This window comes from Ovis aries, chromosome 6 (genome assembly GCF_016772045.2).
Source record: "Ovis aries strain OAR_USU_Benz2616 breed Rambouillet chromosome 6, ARS-UI_Ramb_v3.0, whole genome shotgun sequence".
In the NCBI taxonomy this organism is placed as follows: domain Eukaryota; kingdom Metazoa; phylum Chordata; class Mammalia; order Artiodactyla; family Bovidae; genus Ovis; species Ovis aries.
This window is the reverse complement of record NC_056059.1, coordinates 58,867,449-58,881,727: the sequence shown is the minus strand read 5'-3', so window position 1 is coordinate 58,881,727 and position 14,279 is coordinate 58,867,449. Positions and strand designations below refer to the sequence as shown.

General features: G+C 39.6%; 2 protein-coding genes across 10 annotated transcripts in view; one reads left to right on the top strand and one right to left on the bottom strand.

Moving 5' to 3' along the window:
• The window catches only part of TMEM156 (transmembrane protein 156), a 63,851-nt gene extending 61,037 nt beyond the window's left edge, over nucleotides 1-2,814 (top strand). The window contains exon 9 of the transcript XR_009601022.1: nucleotides 1,083-2,814. The gene's annotated coding sequence lies outside the window, so the exon portion shown is untranslated. The remainder of the gene's footprint in view (nucleotides 1-1,082) is intronic.
• Nucleotides 2,815-3,491: 677 nt separating this feature from the next.
• FAM114A1 (family with sequence similarity 114 member A1) overlaps nucleotides 3,492-14,279 on the bottom strand; it is a 70,372-nt gene continuing 59,584 nt past the window's right edge. For 5 of the 9 annotated variants that reach the window (XM_015096441.4, XM_060416961.1, XM_015096440.4 and 2 more), the window contains 3 exons: nucleotides 10,960-11,032; nucleotides 7,197-7,250; nucleotides 3,492-5,058 (listed from right to left, as the gene is read on the bottom strand). In XM_015096441.4, coding sequence (XP_014951927.3) covers nucleotides 4,957-5,058; nucleotides 7,197-7,250; nucleotides 10,960-11,032 — 229 coding nt within the window. In that variant the 3' untranslated portion in view covers nucleotides 3,492-4,956. Of the gene's footprint in view, nucleotides 7,251-10,959; nucleotides 11,033-14,279 lie in introns of all 9 variants that reach the window. The other 4 variants (XM_060416956.1, XM_060416959.1, XM_060416957.1 and 1 more) reach the window with 1 other exon arrangement.

Here is a 14,279-nt window from a genome sequence, read left to right as displayed (position 1 = left end):
CTTCAAGGCAAGGGAAGCATAAAACCACTGCAAGCTCCAAGTAGGTAGTAGAGGGTTAAGGATTTCCAGGGAGGGTGGTGATTTACAAATGGGATTCCTTGGCACGAGTGACAGGGAGGAGGAGGAAATGGAGCCATTTTAGGACAGTCCAAGGCACCTGTGAAGCAGGCTACTGTGCTGATGCTGACCAGGGAGCTGCTTGATGTAAATCTCTGTGAAGAGGTGCAGAGGCCTGCTGTGAGAAGCACCCAGGGGCCCAGTAGCCTCACATGGCTTCATTCTGCGTCTCTTTGGCCCCAGCGTGTTCTCGGTTGCATGGAAACAACCACAGCTGACGACCCAATCTTTCAGCTACAAATCCACCTCACGGTATAAAGAGAGCTAAACACATAAATATTCAGCTATCTCTAAAAAGAACATGTTAGTTTTCTCTTTTGTTGAGAGGCTCTACAGAAGAGTTACAATACTAACTAGTCAGGCCAAAATGACATGGGTTTGAATCCTGGCTCTGTTTCACCACTTGTGTAAGATTCGATGAGTTCTAAAATTCCTTGCATCTGAATGTTCTCATTTGGGGAGCGGAAATTGTAGTATCTACCCATTAGGGTAATTACGGAGAGTAAATGGGATGATACATACAAAACACTCAGCACGGCGCCCAGCACACAGTAAATACACATTAATGATTGTTATTGAAGCTTTTTGGCTGGATTGTTTTCTGGTGAGGTAAATGGGGAAGGAGAATATAAATGTAGAGAAGGAGAAAGGGAAGAGGAGACATGAAAAAGAGAGTCAGGGTGTGGAAAGCTTATCTTGGAAGACAGGCACTTAATGACTGTCAAGAAAGTCCTGAGAGAGAAGGATAAAGATGGCAGGGACTCACAGGCAGAGGATTCATTTTGCTTTTTTGCCAAGGTTTCATCCATCTGCTCTTGGCTTCTATGCTGACTTTTCCCGCCAAATGGCAGCTCTAGAAACCTAGTGGTGAAACCCAGGGCAGGGAGACAGACCATTTCGGAATCACCCTAAACTTTTATTCTCAGGGGAGTCATATACGAAATGTACATACTATTCTTTTGCAGTATGGAATTTCTTTGAGACGAATAGAAGAGACAGGCCTTCAAGTGAGTCAGCAGTGACCGCAGGCAGACATAATCCTATTGCTTTTTGGCTGACAGCTCATGCAGAGAAAAAACACTCTCTGATCCAGACAAAGGTAACAGCTTCAATTCCAACACAAAATTCTTATCCTACAAAATCAGGTTCTATTCCCAGTCTATGATGGCTCTAGACACCAGAAATATCAGAAACACCATCAATTTCTTACTATTGGGCTGTAATAAGCTAATCATTGCTAAAAGTAAAATGCCCAAAGGGTAGACTAACTCAGATTATTTTCAGGAGCTAAGCGCGTATACACACAAAAGAACTCAGATTTGTTTAACAGCAGACATTGCAGTGGAACATCTATTATAGGCAAATATACAGAAGTGAAGTCGCTCAGTCATGTCCGACTTTGCAACCCCATGGACTGTAGCCTAGCACGTTCCTCCATCCATGGGATTTTCCAGGTACTGGAGTGAATTGCTATTTCCTTCTCCAGGGGAATCTTCCTGACCCAGGGATCGAACACAGGTCTCCCACGTTGTAGGCAGATGCTTTACTGTCTGAGCCACCAGGGAAGTTTTTTAAATATACAGAAAATGAACATAAACCTGAATAAGTTATGAGATAGCTAGACAAATACAACAAATGGTTAACTACGTGATTATTTTTTCAATGTGAAGAATGGATGGTCTGAATCCACTCTGATGGCTTTTTGAATCTTAATCAACTACAAAATCAAGGCAAAATTGCAGTTCTGAAATGAACTTTCATTATGATTTCTTCTGATGTGATTTTACAAACCAACAGTTTAAGAAACCAAGTTGAAGCCTGGATCTGAATATCAGAATGTAGGGCACGCTTAAGAGGAAGATCAAAGGGCAATTTAGACCTTACAAAAAAACTAGCTTGACCCTGAAGAATAACTGCTTTTATAAAATTAAATATAAATTAAAGTCATGTGTATGATCCACCTCATCTGTTCTGCATACATACATATTACAAATGTATACTTTTTTTAGGAAAGAAGGGAAACATGCTTATTTCACATTTTTGCTGAATTACTTCCTAAGACGTTATGTCCTAGAGCTCTGGGATGGCTGTGACTGGAATTTGCTTGCTTTTGTTTCTAACTTAAGCACAGCCTGGCAACCTGTACAGAATTTAACTTTCCAGATATGGGATCACCTTGGGGCAGCTGACTTCTATTAATACAAAGCACAGGAGACACTCATTTCTGGGTTCAGTATTTCTCTCACGTAATCTGCACGTAATCTGTCCAAGGTGCTTCTTCCCCTTGGAGTTCTGCAGCTGAGGTCCATGGTCTACCCCTTGATGGCTGCAGCTGAGGTGGCTCATCCCTGGTTTTGCCCAGCCAGCCACATGGCTCATTTAACCATGGGTTTGATGTACAGCCCAGTGTGAGACCCAGAGGGAAGGGAGGCTCTGTCTGAAGTTCAAGATTAAATACTTTCCTCTAAGAGTTGGGATTTTGCCCTTTAGAGCTGCATGTATCAATACCCCAAAGCAATTTTCTTGGATGCATTTTGCTTTGAATTTGAAATATGCTTTTGAAGATTTTTATTTAATAAGGCACAAGCACAGGCACAAGACTACATTCATTATTTAGACTAGAACTTCTTTTGCACTTGATGTAAGAAAAAAAAAAAAGGCTGGCATGCATGTTCAGGGTAATTGCATAGATTGAAATGAACCCAATTTCTGTAAAGGATTATTGAAGGAATACAAAACTTCCAGAGTAAGTCTGTTAAATCATTCATTCAGTAACTGATTGACATTTGCTCAGATCTGGATCATGTGCTTTGCTAGCTTTTAAAGCAAAGCAAAGAAGAAATTATTTAAAAGTGATAGTGAAAAACAGTATTGAAAGAGAGCAATCCTGGAGAGTGGATATATTTTAAATGATGATTCTCTCTTAAATAATGTAATTCACAGACCATGGAGCTAGGCCCCAGGAATCATCTCTCAGCCTGTGTTTTCACTTGGCAATCCTCACATCCTATCATTAAAAGATATATAAGTACAATGCAAATAATGTCACCACTTAAAAAATAATTCTCTTATTCTTTTGTAGATTTATATTTCATTTCATGATTAAAATTTTTGCTATGCACTAAGTGAGTGAAGGCTTAAAGTCTAATTTCTAGCCCCTTTGCAACTATCTGTTTCTTTTACATTTCCTGTTAACACCCATAAGTTCATCTGATGCTAAAAAAACTCTGATATGAAGAAACTAAATCTCAACCCTTTCCTCTGCTCTATACATAAAAAGTCTAAAATTTATGAAGAGGCAAATGCAACATTTTTATCAGTTAATTGTTCTCTGGATTTAACAGCAGAAACATTTCAGGCAATCAAAAAGCAAGTAGGAAAAACCACCTTTAATTGATTCCACAGAGAATTTTTTTCCAGATTATAAATAACTTCTTATATTTTCCATTTGGCTGTTTCAGGAGTTACACAAATGAAATGCAGGATATTGGAAAATACATTGCTAAGAAGTAGGATGATATGAAAAGATCCCTACTTTACCTATATGGAACAAAAGTTGGTCTATTCTACCAGGGGAATAAAAGCAAACGTGAATGAGGCTAACATACAGGCTTTGTTTCACCAGAAGAGAGTCACTGGGTAAGACACCTTGTGATAGTACCTGGGAGGGATGTCACTGGGGCTCCCAGACAAGAATGTTGTATGAAACCCCTACCCAGAGCGAACACTAGGGCTGGAGGGGAGAACTGCCCATTGACAATGCCTCTCCTGGCTGCAGGGTCTTTGGTGCAGCCTCTTGGATTGTAATACCATTTAGTTATCCATACATCAATATTTTCTGTCTTTAGGAGCAATGATGGCATTTGCCGCCAGGGAGTGTGATCTGTGTATTCATGGAATAGCTTGACTCAACTGTAGATTTTAAAGTGCAGTCCTGGGGGTCTACTGTGTTGTAATCCCTCTAATATTCTATCTAAATACTTGCAAGCTCTGTGATTATGCCATTATGTACTATGGTCATAAGGAGTTAGTTTTAAACAAAACATTCTTTAGTATCCCTTATCATATGTATTTTCATCCCATATGCAAAGTTTTGGATAAAAAAGTTCAAGGAATGTGAAAAAATCCAATCTGCTGAGGAGTAGAACATTTTAAAAAATACTTATTTACCTTGTTCGTCAAATTTTTTAAGGTTTAGAAAAGTTATTAGTATTGTAAAGCATTTTCAGAATGATTGTAAGTCCTCTTTCAGAATATCTGTTTCTACCAGGTGAGATCATGTTCTTCTACTGTGACCACACAGTAGGAGCTCAATATATGCTTGTTTGAAGAATGAATGACTATAAAGAGACACCTATATTCCCTTTCACTATAATAGGCAAAAATCTATAAGTAGTGTTATCTCTTCCCATGGCATTTATATAATAAAACTAAGTCCACTATAAGAACTGATTTAAAGTCATACTATAAGAATGGGAAAATTTAAAGTAGAAATTTAAAGTCTAGGGTCCACTCATAACTTGCCAAAGATAACATGCTTAACCAGGAAAATGGAAATGAATATTTGTAAGTGAACTCTAGATTAAAGGAAATTATCAATACAAAGCTGTGAAAGTTTAAATTAATATAAAAGAAACATAATTATTTGTAAAAACAACCATATACATTAAGAGAAATGATACTCTCTTTAAACTTGCATTTTCAATACTGTCTGTGCAAAATTGCTTGTAGTGTCTCCAAACAGACGTCTGTGGCTGGATGCATGGAAAACTTCCCATGAAATGCACATCAGAGCAACAGGGCCCACTGTTTCCTTTAACAAGATGAAGTCTGGCCAGGTCATGGCTGTGCTTTGGAACAACTGGTCTGGATGTGTGAAACCTGCAGGACAGGCAGCAGCAGCTGGAAGGCATCCTGTATGTATGTGGTGCTATTGCAGCCCTGTGAATGGAGAAAACTGTCATTGAAGGGTTACTGTCAGAGTTCCAGCTTGACAATTCTTCCCATTTGATAATGTTCTTCTCCTCAAACCCCACACTATTTTAGAACATTTTTCTTTTAATGCTGTTGCTTAAAGCAGATATAAACACATTTTGTTGGATGGCTTGCAACCAGCTCTCAATTATCTACACTAACAGAGAGAAGAATTCACTTGAGGCAAGCCATTTCCATAGACTTTTAGGGTATATTAGGGTATATTTCCTTTAGCTCAGATGGTAAAGAATCTGCTTGCAATGCAGCAGACCTGGGTTTGATCCCTGGTATCAGGAAGATCCCTGGAGAAGGAAATGGAAACCCACTCCAGTATTCTTGTCTGGAGAATCCCATGAACAGAGTCCATGGGGATACAAAGTGTTGGACATGACTGAGTGACTAACACTTAAACTCTAGGGTATATTATGTGTGTATAGTCAATACCCATTATGTCCAGTCTTACTTATCCTTTTTCCAGATCAATCTCACTGCCCTGAAATAACACAAAAGCACAGCATGAAAGAGGCTGTAGTTTGTCCTAACCTACAGATGAAGAAGGGCTTCCCTGGTAGCTCAGATGGTAAAGGATTTGCCTGCAATGCAGGAGACCTGAATTCCATCTCTGGGTTGGGATGATCCCTTGGAGAAGGAAATAGCAACCCACTCCAGTATTCTTGCCAGGAAGTTCCCATGGACGGAGTAGCCTGGTGGGCTATGGTCCATGGGGTGGCAAAGAGTCAGACACGACTGAGGGACTAACATGTACAGATGAATAAACAATAATGGGTTACTGGAGATATTGTGCAATTATTCACGGCAAATCCTTGAATGCTGTCATCTTCCTATTCATGTTGGTACTCTCCACTTGGTTTGGATCTTTGACATTGCTATTCATGTTCATGGGTGCTCTAACAGACAGTATTCCACGAGAGACCACTTAAAGTTCCAGGTAATTAAAACAGGAGAAAACTTCCACCAAAGGAATGAATAAATGATTTGACTTCATACTCTTCATGACCAACAGTAATTCATCTGCTAATGCCTTTTGGGTGGCCAAGGAAAATGTTCTCAGGTTCCATGTTCTGCCTCTGATTGCTTGGATTTCCTTTAGCTCTATCCTCCAGAATCTTCCCTGCATGTCAACTCCATCCCTCTGGGAGGCTGTGTCTTAAGCAATAACACTTAGGGTCACCACTGTTACTCCTGTACCTCGGTAGCTTTCCTTAAAGGTAAGACTCAATTCCTAAGTGCATTGCTATATATTTATATGTAGCCCTCCCTCACTTTTGTAATTTCCAAATTTTGCATTTGACAGGTACTTCAGAGAGCAAGAAACCACTGTATATACACTGCTTATATTCAAACTTAACTTGTCAACACCTTGCGGCTTCAGCTGGGTGCCGTGGGGCTACAGAAGTGCCAGTTCCTTATGGCTGATCCGTAATAGAAGAATTTCCCCCACTAGCCACAGATGGAACACAGCACCTACAGGTCAAGAATGAGGCGTCCTAGGTCCCTTTCCTTTTCTTTTCTTTTACATTGCTGCTTCTGGCAAAGCCACAGCTGTGTGGGGCAGCTACATGTCCGTGTTACAATGTCCTGGTGTGTGGGCTGGCCATGGAGTGAGTGGTCACAGAGGATCTTGCCTCTGGTTAGTGAATGGGCAGATGCTAAATATTTACCTGTCATTTGTTGCCAGTCTGGAACTTAGACCCGGCTAAACCCAAGGTTATTGTGAATGGAGGAAAGTGCCCACTTTAACAAAAATTCACCATTGAGCAAGAATTCCTCGTTGCAGCCAAAAATCACAGTGTTAAATCTGGTGTCAAACTTGGCAGCAGAAATGTGCTTCTGCCGGAGGAAACAGCGACAGAAATAATGTGCAAGCTTAGCATTTCTCTTTATAATCAGGATTCTTGAAAATTAGGTATTGTTGTTTCACTCGAGGGTTTACAGCTGGTTGAACTATACAAATGTACTAAAAAAAGACTGTAGACGATAAAATTTAGAATTGCAGAAATACTTGCTGTCTGAGAGAAAGACAAAATGTGTAGCTCTAACATTTGGTTTAATTCAGAAGCATTTTCTCTCTGGGGGCCACTTACCTCTAACAATACACTATTGATCATGGGGTTAAGGACCTCGGCCTTCTGGTTGCTCTGTGGAATCAAAAGTATGAAATTGACAGATTAGGTGCTCATACTCCAAGGCTTGTCAAAGTGTTAAGATGCTGGCTTTATGAGGGATCTCTTAGAGAAGAAGAGGAGAAGTGGAATGCTTACTATACATGAGGCTTCATACTTGGTGCTTCCCCTATACGATCTCATTTAATTTCCACAGAGATTTTAGGGGGTAGGCAGGGACCACGATAACTCTGATTCACAGATGAGAAAATATGAATCAGGAAGGTTGAGGAAGTTATTTAAGGTCATGTAGCTAGAAGTTTAAACTCAGACCTTTTAAACCATTCAAATCTTATATCAGGTTTGGGATTAGGGGGAGGTGAGTGAGATTGAGTTGGACAGAGTTAGCTTCAGTCTTTGCTTAAAATTTTTATATTTTGTTCATCATGACTTTTGGTATTCATTTTGATTTTTAAAATATTGCATCTATCTAGATGACTGAGGTTGTCTATTTGTCTCTTTTTGAGAGATGGTCCCCTTAAATTTGGTAGACAGGTTAAGTACCTTTACTTGCCTTTACTAGTCCCAGCCCTAGTCTGTCTATTTTTCTTTTAAATACAAGCACAGGTACTTGGTTTTAGGGTATGTCTTCTAGGTTGGCAGCAAAGTTAAAATACTCGACTATAACTTGCAAACAGGTTGGCAGATTCCAGTTTGCAAAACATGAATATATGTAAAGTGCAGAATACAGAGTCCAGTGTTAAGCAGGTGTTCAAAAAGTGTTAGTGTCCATGTAACCATTATTATGTCTGCTATTGGTCCATTAATCAACAGTCTTCTCTATCTAAAATGTTCAGTCTACTCTTAGACAATAAATAATTAAAGGGACTAGAAAGAGAGACGGCAGTCTTAATAGGCTGTTTTCTCTCACGGTACTCGAAAAATGTTATGGTAAACAAAAGGATATAAATGAAGTCTGTCTTCCCAGAGCAGCCCACTTTCATTGACATTACTCTATTGAGGGCTAAATAATGTCTTACTGGGGAAAGCATAATGGAGTCTTGGGAAAAAACTCTTTAAAAACCTAGTCATTTTAGTAAGTAACCAGAAAATCCATTATGGTTTGCTTTCATGTTTATTTGATTATCAATAAACCTCTAAAATATAATCAAAATGAGGGCAATAAAATGACATTGGCTTTCAGAATCAATGAGATGTGCAAGCAATTTAAATAGAGTCTGGAGAGCAATATACACTCATTAACTTCAAGTTATGAATAATGGCTCTTTCAGAGAGCAGAAACAATAACTTGATATGAATGATTTATTACAGCACAAGACAAGAGGTACTGTTGTGGTGAGATGGCATTTCATAAACCATCTTTAGATCTGGTTTTTTCCTTCTTCAAAACGACAATTTGTGTATTCCTGATTTTGTATATACAAACATTTGGACACGCGTGTGTGTGTAGTTTATGTGTATATGTGTGTATATTCATTCATTTTTGTGTGTATATTCATTCAAGTACATACTTCTCTGCTAGAACTTTGCTACTCAAAGAGTAGGATAGGAGTCAGGAGCACTACTACCACCTCGGAGCTTGTAGGAAATGCAGAATCTCAGTGCTCATCCAAGATCCACTGAATCAAAATCTGCATTTAATAAGATCTCTAGGTTATTCGCTTGCACATTAAGGTTTGAGAAGCATTGTGTTGGAATACACTACATTAAAGACAATGGAAAGCAATCCCATGAATATTACCAATCAATGTAAATAAATTAATGTTTAACATGGGTATACCCTGGTTGTTTCATGTTGATGTTTGGTAGAAACCAATGCAATACTGTAAAGCAATTATCCTTCAATTAAAAATAAATAAATTTAAAAAAGAAATTCATGTTTAACATGAATCGTAAAAAAACATATAGCACATATACACAAAGACATATATAACCTCATCACTAGGAAACTATAGAGAGCCAGTTAGCTGTCTGCCTCCTGTGTCTGATGGGCAGCCAACTGGGAGTTGAGAGACTAACTGAGAAGCCTGGGTGAGTTAGTTCACCCCTCCGGGACTCAGGGTCTCAGGTAGTAAACTGGAAAAAAGCCGAAAGAGTGAAAAGAAGATACAATAGAGCCTTAGGAAGCCAAGTCGCCAAGGTCATCCCATTCTGATGAAGACTTCACACCTCTCTGTAAATCTAGCAGTTACACCAAGAGCACCAGCATCGGTTAACCTAGGCAATGCCACACACATAAATGCAATTTATCAAGCCTATCCTATGAATAAGCTTCTACCTGCAGCCCCCCTTCACTCTGCCTGCTTACAGCGAAGCTCTGCTGCTGAAGGCCTAAAATCAGACAAATATTAAAAGCTGGTGTTTTGCAAAATGGGAGAGGCAGACCATATTCTCTGACAGCAGAATGAATCATTGGTATGTAGCTCATCCTTTATTAACTAAGCCACTTACAGAAATGTGGGAGGCATACATCTCCTGACAGTCAGTCTACAATCATTTCTGCTTTTTTTTTTTTTTTTGAGAACTGCCCTTCTCCTGGGGTGAGGGGAGGTGCGTCGCAGCACCCAGGTAGGTCTACATGCAATGACTCTGTCCTCAGTCACTACTGGTGACACCAGATGGATATCTGAGGCATGCTACTGAGCCTTTCAAACCTTCTCACCCAGGATCCTAGAATTTGAAGGGAGAGAACTGGGAACTGCTGGAGTTGAGTCACATTAATATTAATAGCAATGCTCCAGAAAGAAGGTGCATGAGCTCTGCTGAGGAGTCCCCACAGCTGCTCATACATCTCCACCACTTTTAATAAAGTTCCTTTACTGCCTGTCATGGATTGAATTGTGGCCCCCAAGGATATATGTTGAAGCCCTTACCTCCAGTATATCAGAATGTGACTTTATTTGGAGATAGATAGGGCTTTACAGATTTAATTAGTTGAGGCTGTGCTGGTCACCCAGTGTGTGGTACTTGTTAAGGCAGCCCTAGGACACTAACACATTTATTACCCAAACACCCTAGCTAAGACAGGAAGCAAAACTTGCTGTTTCTCATGTAAAGAACCATCTGCCCTTGGATCCAGGGCCTTAAAGGAAAAGTGGAAACCTTGATAAAGGAATAACTTCCTCTATCTCCTCCAGCCCCACTAGGTTGAGTTATATAACATGACTGATTTCTCTAGAAAATAACCAGAAGCCACATCTCCAAGGAATGCCAAACCTCTCAAATTTGTTACTTTGAGAACAGAAACACTTCTACAGATTGGCTGATAATATTTTGTTTTTCTTTTGGTTAAAGTTGAAGTGTAACAATAAAGCTTCTGTGGCTTATAAAATAGGCTTTGAAGACAAGTGAATGTGAATATTAAGAATGACTTATTTTAATAGAAATTTTAGTATTATATATCACAGATATTAAGTAATAGAAACAATCTTCATTTGATATTTTTTTCTTTAACAAATAAAGGAAATGAGACCCAGAGAGGTTTGAAAATCCACCCAGTATCTTGTATAACTGATCTGGTTGCATCTAGAACTCAATCGGATGAGAGCCTCAAGCCACCTGTTGCCAAAGAAGATGCTCAAACCTCATTTTAGTAAATGTCTTGGCTGCATTTCTGCTTGTGGAGCTATCAAAGAAGGCATTCCATCCTCTACTTCATCTCACAGCCCCTAACAGACCTTCCCTTTAAAAAGGTGAAAAAAAAGAGCCTGTATCACAGTCTTACCCCAACAGTGGTTAAAGAAGTTGTAAACTTCTCTGATAACGAGGCCACTTCTTTGCACATTGCAGTAGTTAATCTGAAAGAAGGAAAAAAAAAAAGAGATTTGGGGATTTTTAGTTAAGGAAAATAATTGGATTGTTCATACAATTATTGATACTAATACAGCATTCCCTTTAAAAGAAGGGCAGACAAGTTTGAATATGCTCTGTAGAAATTTCCCTTAGTATTCTTCCATGACTCACAGTCACAGTTTAATTAATTCTCACCCTACCTCTTTTTAGAAGCAAAAACATATGCAGGAAATTACCAGGCTGGAGTTCCACATGTGTAGGGGTTTAAGACTATTGCCAAGGGACCAGCATTTTGGTCATTTGAAAATAATAATGAACAGTCACTGAGGTACCATGTTAAGTACGTTTGTATGCATAATCACATTTAATCCTCATAATGGCTTCATTCAGTTCAGCTCAGTCACTCAGTTGTGTCTGACTCTTTGTGACCCCATGCATCGCAGCACTCCAGGCCTCCCTGTCCATCACCAACTCCTGGAGTTCACTCAGATTCATGTCCATCGAGTCAGTGATGCCATCCAGCCATCTCATCCTCTGTCGTCCCCTTCTCCTCCTGCCCTCAATCCCTCCCAGCATCAGAGTCTTTTCCAATGAGTCAACTCTTCACATGAGGTGGCCAACGTACTGGAGTTTCAGCTTTAACATCATTCCTTCCAAAGAAATCCCAGGGCTGATCTCCTTCAGAATGGACTGGTTGGATCCCCTTGCAGTCCAAGGGACTCTCAAGAGTCTTCTCCAACACCACAATTCAAAAGCATCAATTCTTCGGCGCTCAGCTTTCTTCACAGTCCAACTCTCACATCCATACATGACCACTGGAAAAACCATAGCCTTGACTAGATGGACCTTTGTTGGCAAAGTAATGTCTCTGCTTTTCAATATGCTATCTAGATTGGTCATAACTTTCCTTCCAAGGAGTAAGTGTTTTTTAATTTCACGGCTGCAATCACCAACTGCAGTGATTTTGGAGCCCCCCAAAATAAAGTCTGACACTGTTTCCACTGTTTCCCCATCTATTTCCCATGAAGTGATGGGAGCAGATGCCATGATCTTCGTTTTCTGAATGTTGAGCTTTAAGCCAACTTTTTCACTCTCCACTTTCACTTTCATCAAGAGGCTTTTTAGCTCCTCTTCACTTTCTGCCATAAGGGTGGTGTCATCTGCATATCTGAGGTTATTGATATTTCTCCCGGCAATCTTGATTCCAGCTTGTGCTTCTTCCAGCCCAGCATTTCTCATGATGTACTCTGCATTTAAGTTAAATAAGCAGGGTGACAATATACAGCCTTGACGTACTCCTTTTTCTATTTGGAACCAGTCTGTTGTTCCATGTCCAGTTCTAACTGTTGCTTCCTGACCTGCATATAGGTTTCGCAAGAGGCAGGTCAGGTGGTCTGGTTAGGGTCTGTGATTTTTCCCATTTTATAAATGAAGAAATTGACATTTAAGAAGGTTAAGTAACTTGCTTAGGACAAGAATATGATAGAGCTGGAATTCAAACTCAGATGTCTCTTTACATCTTGATTATGTTTTTATGAGATACCTCAAATCAAAGATATTGTAGAATATGTTTTTTAAGACTTACATCAAAACTCTGTGCTTATTCCAGCCTTTCTACCTGTAGGACTTTACCCCAAGAAAATAACACAAGCTAGATACAAATATTTAATAAAGTAATATTTGTCATAATATAGAAGATGATGACAAAAACTGAAAACCTAATTACCTAACAATGTGCTTATTGCCCAATTTTTTAACAAGTATATATACTTACATGAACAGTGATTAAAATGCTATTAGCAAGACAATAACTCCAAGTTAAGAATCTTACACATTAAAAGATTTAATGATGTCAGTGGGAGTAAGTTTCATTCTGATAAATAGCAGTTGTGTCTAGACGATGTATTCAGGTATGTTGCCTTATATCCATCTATCCCCCCTTCCACCCATCCACCCATCCAAGACTTATCTGCAAAAAGGGTCAGGAGTAAGGCTGGAGATGGCAAAGAGTGGTTCTGCCTATGTTCTTGGGCACGTGGATGGTAAGGCACTTACTATACAGACATATATGAGGCCTTATTACCTTTCTCTTGGAGCAGCTTGGTAAGGCTGGGACAGTCGGGCTGGGGATAGGAAAGGAGCTAAGAGTACGGCTCTGCTTTCCATACTCAGAAACCTCTGACTTCAGCCCTCCTCTTTCAAATCAGCACCGTAAATAGTACTCAGATTTTTCCTCAATACTTTAAACTTTTCCTATTTTACTGTTTCCTTTTCCCTCTACACTGAGACAAGTACATATTCTTTGTACGCATTTTAAGGGCAGGATTGTGCAGGGCTTATAATATCTTTGACTTCCACATGTTTAGATATGAAAATCTAAACTAGATGCCAAATCTGGACAAGTGAGGAAAAATGCCACCAGACACTAAGAATGAGTTTTGGGAAGGTCTTTCCATTGAAAATTTGCTCCCCAACCTGCATTGCTGAATTCAGTAATAAGAGAAGACTAGTTGAGTGAAAGTGTTCAGACGTGTGTGTGTGTGTACATGTGTGCACGCACCCATATACTTTAGGAGGCTCTTATTGTGGCTCCTGCGTCTCTATATTTATAATAAGGAGAGGGCATTTGTGCTAGTTCTCTATACCACAGCAAATAGTCATGTGCCTAAAAGTTAATGGCTTATTCTTCACTTCCATAATCAACTATTTTAATGAACACTTGATACCAGCTATTTTCATGTATATAATGTTACATACACACACATTTTTATTTCACTAGATAAACTAATAGTAGCTTATTGAAGAACAAACATATTACAGCAAATATGCACACACAAGCAATCCACAGTGAACTGGCTTACAATGGTGACCATCACTGCCAGATTCAGAATATGTAGAGCTGGTGTAAGTCCCTAGGAACAGTGGGGGTGGTTTGTATATTTCTATGAAACTAGCTGAGAAGTCCATTAAGGTGTCTTTCTTCTATTTGTGCGGCATGTTGAAAATGTAATTATCTTCAAAGGTTTATACTTCCAAGACCCTGACCTACTAAAACAAATACTTAGCTCTGAAAGATTTAGGGTGTCTTCTCTTCAGTTCAGTTCAGTTCAGTCACTCAGTCGTGTCTGACTCTTTGCGACCCCATGAATCACAGCACGCCAGGCCTCCCTGTCCATCACCAACTCCCGGAGTTCACTCAGACTCACGTCCATCGAGCCAGTGATGCCATCCACCCATCTCATCCTCTGTCGT